The 7,383-nt window shown below is 28.2% G+C and overlaps 1 protein-coding gene across 1 annotated transcript; it reads left to right on the forward strand.

Annotated features, from left to right (window-relative positions):
* The first annotated feature begins 202 nt into the window (after window positions 1–202).
* Window positions 203–1,909, forward strand: LOC106367164 (histidine biosynthesis bifunctional protein hisIE, chloroplastic). Its single transcript, XM_013806881.3, has 5 exons — window positions 203–566; window positions 735–980; window positions 1,058–1,153; window positions 1,225–1,376; window positions 1,460–1,909. The coding sequence occupies exons 1-5, from the start codon at window positions 411–413 to the stop codon at window positions 1,656–1,658; spliced, it is 849 nt and encodes a 282-aa protein (XP_013662335.2). The 5' UTR covers window positions 203–410; the 3' UTR covers window positions 1,659–1,909.
* Window positions 1,910–7,383: the final 5,474 nt, after the last annotated feature.

Raw genomic sequence — 7,383 nt, forward strand, 5'->3', positions numbered from 1 at the left:
GCAGTGACATGCTTTAATAATATCCTCCTCAATTAATCTTTTAACTTGACAGAAGAGGAAAGAAAATAGACATATATGTTGTTAGGTTCAGAGAAGTGAAATAAATAAGAAAGAGAGTCAAGCCATTACCTGCTGAGTCATCTTCATAGCTCAACCTGCTTCTGCCAAAACCGGATCTTCCTCCACAACTAACAGTCACACCTTCCTTCTTCTTCATCAATCCACAATTAAATTGTCTTTTGGTCAGTTAAATTATTAAACTAAAGAGAGAGAAAGTAGTGTCAGGGGCATTTTGGTCAACTAAAATTATTAAATTGGATGGGTTCGTCTTTCGTCTTTAGGTTTGTTTTCCTCCCGTCACTCCTTGCTTAATTCCGCCGCAGCATTCGTCAACGATTGACTTTGCGTTAATGGCGGTATCGTACAATGCACTAGCACAGTCTTTACAGGCGAGAAGTAACTGCTTCGTCCCCAAAGACTTGTGCATCAAGCAGAGACGCAGCAGATCCAGCAGTGTCGTCGTATTCGCTGCTTCTAATGATAACAACATTGCTCTTCAAGCTAAGGTTATCAATTCTATCTCTCTTCCCCATTTAAATATCTAACTTACAATGCCTTAACTCTCTGTTGCAATTCTGATCTTCTCTTAGTTCATGTATTAATAACATTAATGTTTAAGCCGTTTTGTAGTCTCTGGTATTAAATCTTGCCTAGTCTTTGTTTTCGTGGGCTAGGTAGATAAATTGCTGGACGGCATCAAATGGGATGACAAAGGATTAGCTGTTGCAATAGCACAAAACGTTGACACTGGAGCCGTGTTAATGCAAGGCTTTGCTAACAGAGAGGCTCTCTCCACAACCATCACTTCTCGTAAAGCTACATTCTTCAGTCGATCTAGATCATCCTTATGGACTAAGGGAGAGACTTCCAATAACTTCATCAATGTCCTCGATGTTTACCTTGACTGCGACCGCGATTCAGTAATGTTTTTTATTCGGAAACCATTGATACTAGAATCTGATATTCAGTAAACTTCATTTGTTCTGTGGTTGCTTAGATAATCTACCTTGGAACACCTGATGGGCCTACTTGCCACACTGGGGCAGAGACTTGTTACTACACCTCAGTGTTCGATCAACTAAACAGTGATGAGGTTTGATGTTTTTCTTTTTCTGTGACAATATAGATTGAGATCTGAAGAACATCAACCATTACGTATCACAGGCTGCAGGAAACAAGCTAGCATCAACAACATTGTATTCACTAGAATCAATCATTTCGAAGCGGAAAGAAGAATCATCAGCTCCTCAACAAGGCAAACCATCATGGACTCGACGGTTATTGACCGATGACGCTCTGCTTTGCTCTAAGATCAGGTAATTTTTGTCGGTTTTCTTCAATCAAAGGTTACTGCAATATCATCGAGTTAATGGAGCTTAACTGTGTGTTTTTGTTTCAGGGAAGAAGCAGACGAGTTATGCAGAACACTGGAGGATACGGAGGACGCTTCAAGAACAGCATCGGAGATGGCTGATGTGTTGTACCATTCGATGGTGCTTCTGTCTAAAAGGGATGTGAAGGTTGAAGACGTTCTCGAAGTTCTTAGAAAACGCTTCTCTCAGTCTGGGATCGACGAGAAGCAAAACCGCACAAAGTGACCGAGAAGCAAAACCGCACAAAGTGACCGTTTACTAGTGTTTGAATAATGTTTTGTATTTGCTATAATTCTCTTTGAAGTTAGTCTTTGACCATTTCCAATGGCTTATTCTAATTTTTACTCTAAAGTAGAATAACTCTATAATATAGTTTAAGTTTACTTCAATGGTACTTTATTTTAGAATAGAAAATAGAGTGATGTACAAAAAAAATAAGTTATTTTATATTTGGAGTAAACCTATTTTTCACTCTATTATACAGTGAGAAATATAATACAATTTAAACATTTTTACTCTAAATGAAAAATAGAGTGGGCTTAGAGATGTTTTAAGTTAATTCCGATCCACTAATTTGTTCATCAAGGTGTATTTTGTATTGTACATCAGATGTTCTATCTTTTGAAAAAAATAATAAATTTAAGGGCAAGTATTTAGTAATTAATAAGAATATGAAAGTCTATTTTTGAAATAGTTTAATTTTTGTTAAGCTTCAAATATTTCAGTTATTTAAATATAATATGTAAATATTGAACTACATACTATCTAAAATAGATAAAAAGTAATTTCAACATTTATAAATTTATCTTATTAAAATAGAAGTACAAATAATTTTTTTTTCTTATACTTACAACTTATCTATAATTCTACGGCACTGAAATATTTAATAAGCCTATATTTAAACATTCTTCCTAATAAAATATATAATTTCCTAAACTGATTTTAAACTAAAACAAGTATATGAAAAACTATATAATATTAAAATTTAGCATTTATTATCTTTTTATCAAATTAAACAACCATAAAACGCACCTAAATTGATTTTCAAAATAACTAATGTTAAAACATAAACTCAAAATAACTAATTAATAAACCTGAAAAGAAAATCAATGCTATATTGATTAGCTAAACAACCTTAAAACCATGAAAAATCGACTTAGAAATATTAATGTTACATTTAGAGATGGCTGATGTGTTGTACCATTCGATGGTGCTTATGTCTAAAAGGGATGTCAAGTTTGAAGACGTTCTTGAAGTTCTTAGAAAACGCTTCTCTCAGTCTGGGATCGACGAAAAGCAAAACCGCACAAAGTGACCGTTTACTAGTGTTCGAATAATGTTTTGTATTTGCTATAATTCTCTTTGAAATTAGTCTTAAGATCATTTCCAATTTTCCAATGGCTTATTCTAATTTTTACTCTAAAATAGAATAACTCTATAACATAGTTTGAGTTTACTCCAATGGTATTCTATTTTAGAATAGAAAATGGTACTCTATTTTAGAATAGAAAATAGAGTGATGTACAAAAAAAACAAGTTATTTTATATTTAAAGTAAACTTAGAGTGAGAAATATAGTACAATTGAAATATTTTTACTCTAAATGAAAATTAGAGTGAGAAATATAGTACAATTGAAATATTTTTACTCTAAATGAAAAATAGAGTGGAGTTAGAGATGTCTAAGTTATTTCCGATCCACTAATTTGTTCATCAATGTACTTTGTATTGTACATCAGATGTTATATCTTTTGAAAAATAAAAATAAATTTAAGGGCAAGTATTTAGTAATTAATAAGAATATGAAAGTCTATTTTTGAAATAGTTTAATTTTTGTTAAGCTTCAAATATTTCAGTTATTTAAATATAATATGTAAATATTGAACTACATACCATCTAAAAGAAATAAAAAAAAAATTCAACATTTTATAAATTTATCTTATTAAAATAGAAGTACAAATAATTTTTTTTCTTATACTTACAACTTATCTATAATTCTACGGCACTGAAATATTTAATAAGCCTATATTTAAACATTCTTCCAAATAAAATATATAATTTCCTAAACTGATTTTAAACTAAAACAAGTAGTTAACTACAGTTTAATACCACTGAAAACTATATAATCTTAAATTTTAGCATTTATTATCTTTTTATCAAATTAAACAACCATAAAAACACACCTAAATTGATTTTCAAAATAACTAATGTTAAAACATAAACTTAAAATAACTAATTAATAAACCTGAAAAGAAAATCAATGCTATATTGATTAGCTAAACAACCTTAAAACCATGAAAAATCGACTTAGATATATGTTAATGTTACATTATTAATAACTAATTAATAAATATGACAAAACAATCATAAATAATTAATAATCTTATATTTTATCAAATCAAAAAATATATTTTACAAATATTTTGTTATTATTTTAAAAGTAGAAAAGTTTGTTCCTATAAGATAAATGTTTTAAAAGAAAATTTTGTTTCAAAAAGATGTATGTTTTAAGTTCTTAATAGTTTATGATGGTGAATTGTAAAATTCAAAAAAACATCAGCTGTAGTTTTTAAAATTCTTTATTTTATCGTCATAGTTTTTAAAATTCTATTGACTTAGAATCATGAGAAAATTAAAAAATACAAAAAAGTAAATAAGTCAATAACTCCACGAGTTTTTTAAAAAAAAGAAATTATCAGAGAAAAACAAAACCTAAATTCGTTGATTTTACTAACATAACGTCTATAAATAATAATAATAATAATAATAATAATAATATCTGATCACTTCATACAATTTCTTTTTGCCTACTAAATTTGAGAGAGATCAGATATGTCAAACAACAGAGAAATCTTCTTAGAAAATAAGGAAGAAGAGATGAAGTTGATTAAAAAAGTTCTTAAAACTTTTGATTTCGTAGCCATAGACAGTTCCCGGTTTTTTTAAACGGTTCTGTAATGAGAAAAAGACAGAAAGAAGAGATGAAATTGATACGCAAATGTATCATAATCCCATTGTATCATATTCATAAATGTGATTTCGTAATAACTATGAACAGTTATCATACTTATAATTTGTTTTATTATGTATATTAATTTCATGTTACTCTAAATTTATTTGGAAATTGGATTACATAGGATAAATATGATCAAAAATTTAGGTAAATAATATATATATCTTGGTGTATAATAAAAAGTGTGAGATTGTAATGACATTCGGTTTACTTATTGATTGAGTATTTTTTTAGTTTTAGTTGCATATATGATTCTTATTGAATTTATTAAATGGAATAAACTTACTATCAATTAGATGATACTAATGATATTTTGGATACTAAATAATTATAACAGAAAAAAATGTTATGAAGTTGTGTAGATATAATTAAAAACGGAAAAAACATTATTTGGAGACTAAATAGAACAACTTTGAAAAAGTGTTTTCTTAATTTCATTTGTAATAAATCATAAGCAAACTAATATATATATACATACACTATACCTTATAAATCAATAATAAATATGTTCAGTATCGGTTTGAATAATATAACTTAACTACTTTGCATAAACTTTATGAAAATATCTATTGAAGTGTATACTGGGTAAAACTTACCTATGCCTTAAAGACAATTATGAAAAATATTCTAAATTAGTGTACCAAAATATTGTTAAAACATTTTGGTTAGGATAAGTTTCTCACATGTGAATATCACGATGCAAACCACAATTAAAACAAGAAATATGCTACCGGTTTATGCAAACATGATTTGGTTAGTTTCGCGAAGTTTATTGTGTTATAACATCCCCTATATATTATTTGAGAAGCATTGTAACATTTTTGTGTAGCCACATGTCATCACTAAAATGATTCTTAGAATCTTTAGAGAAATAAGTTGGTCAATCTAAATATATAATAAGTTTTTTATTAAACCACAATAAATACATTATTAAATGTGTTTCATTATTTTCTTAAATAAGATTACGTAATTGTATAATCAGGCTAAAGTATATATGACAATTAATGATTTTGAATAATAAAGATTTGATAAAAATAATGTGTATTATAATTATATTTGTTTAATTTTAAGCTATTAAAATAAATTAAACAATCATAGTAACTATATAACAAAAAAATTAAAAATTATTTATATATTATATTTTGAATTTTTAAAAACGAGTATAAATTATTAAAACTTTTAACAGTTTCACATTCAAATTTTGGGATGTATGATTTAAAACTTTTGTTATGACATGAAACAAATAATTAAAAAATAATATAAGTTGAAAGTCTTATTTAATAAGTATCAAAAATAAAAGATATATAAATATATGTATCATTTTAGATTAAACTATATGTCATATAAAAATATATAAATATCTTAATTTTGAAATTTACTTTGAACATTTTTTGATAAAAAATTTGAAAAAATATTGACAACTTAATTTTTTAAAATATTATAAATTACTTAAACCATTAATCCCATAGTGAAAATTTTGTTATCACTAATTTGGACTTTTTGCTATAACAGATATAAATGATAAAAAAATATAAATAAAAAGCATTATCTAATAAATATTAATATTAAAATATATCATATATATGTTACCATCATTTAAATTTAATTATATATCATATCAAATAGAAAAAAATATTTTTTTTTATTTATAAAATTTATTTATATGTTCGCACCAGTTTAATTATATAAGTAGTAAGTAATAACTTTTTAATTATTCAATATATATTTATTATTTCATAATATGTTATAAACATATAATATATAAAATAATTTATATATATAATGTTTATTCTGCGCAAAGCGCGGGTCTTAACCTAGTTATAGTGATGTTCTCTTAAAAATAAATGAACCTTCCAGAACTAGAAGAAAAAGGAAAATAGGTCAACAATTCAATTATTTCGAAAAGGAAAATCGTACTTACATTAGTACGTCTGTATATAATAAAGTAATTTTGACCATCACTTACTACATCGTGTTTCTTTGCTTACTAAAAAAAGAGAGAAACATGAGAGAAATTTTTGTTCTAATAGCAAAGATGAAGTGATTCTGATTCGTAAGGTGTTAAAGACTTGTTTTTTTCATTGCGATCGATACAGAAATGTTGGTACTCTTTTAAGTTTTAAATACAATTTTTATTAGTTAATGATGGTGAACTGGTGTATGATCAGATTCTTGCGATGGCTCGACAGTTTGATCAGGAGAAGAAGATAGTCTTCCCGAACCTTATCTACCAGGTCCTGCAGTTTCAGAAGGAACTTCCTATGATTCCCGGAGATGAATCACCCATTGGTGAAGGTGTCCACATTTGGAGCTTGTCAGCAGACTCGTCAGTTCTCAACAACCGTGGACCAAGAAGACGCAGAAGGATCGATGGGTGATGTTTTTGTCAGATCGTTCACTCATTCAGGGGGAGATCGTGGTTGTGTGTGCTTTGGTTATGTGTTTATGCTTTTCGAAACTTTTTCATTCTCGGATGCATGGTTCATATTTTCACATGTTGGACCATTGTGAACAATCTCGGCTTGTAATGTTTAAGACTGTGTCGAATGTTTAATTAATGCCTCTTGCTAATCTGTGAGAAATATATATATTGTGCGTGTGGTACTTGTGTATGATGATTTTGCAGGTTCATGAATGAGTTGATCGATGCAGACAAAAAGGAGGAGATTGTAAGCTCGAGTGTTTTAAGGAAACAATAGAAGCTGGTGAGATATGCAAAAGATATAGAGGAAAAAATAAAGGAAGTGAAGAATCAATGAGTTGAGAGATATATAAGGAAGTCAGTCCGTAGTGGTTAAGGTTAGGGCTTTAGAAAGAAAAACAGCTAGCCGCAAAAGCACAAGGACGAGAGTTCTGTGATAGCTTGGAGATCAAGAAATGTGTGTGTTGTCTTGATTGCGTTGTAGAAATTGATCAGTCGAGATACACGTGTGTGTGAT

The sequence above is a fragment of the Brassica napus genome, chromosome A9 (genome assembly GCF_020379485.1).
Source record: "Brassica napus cultivar Da-Ae chromosome A9, Da-Ae, whole genome shotgun sequence".
In the NCBI taxonomy this organism is placed as follows: domain Eukaryota; kingdom Viridiplantae; phylum Streptophyta; class Magnoliopsida; order Brassicales; family Brassicaceae; genus Brassica; species Brassica napus.

Bases quoted from the DNA above. Each gene is read 5' to 3' on its own strand.
- LOC106367164 (XM_013806881.3), top strand. From the start codon at position 411: ATGGCGGTATCGTACAATGCACTAGCACAGTCTTTACAGGCGAGAAGT. The intron at 567-734 runs GTTATCAATTCT...TTCGTGGGCTAG, and splicing joins ACATTGCTCTTCAAGCTAAG to GTAGATAAATTGCTGGACGG. The intron at 981-1,057 runs GTAATGTTTTTT...GTGGTTGCTTAG, and splicing joins TTGACTGCGACCGCGATTCA to ATAATCTACCTTGGAACACC.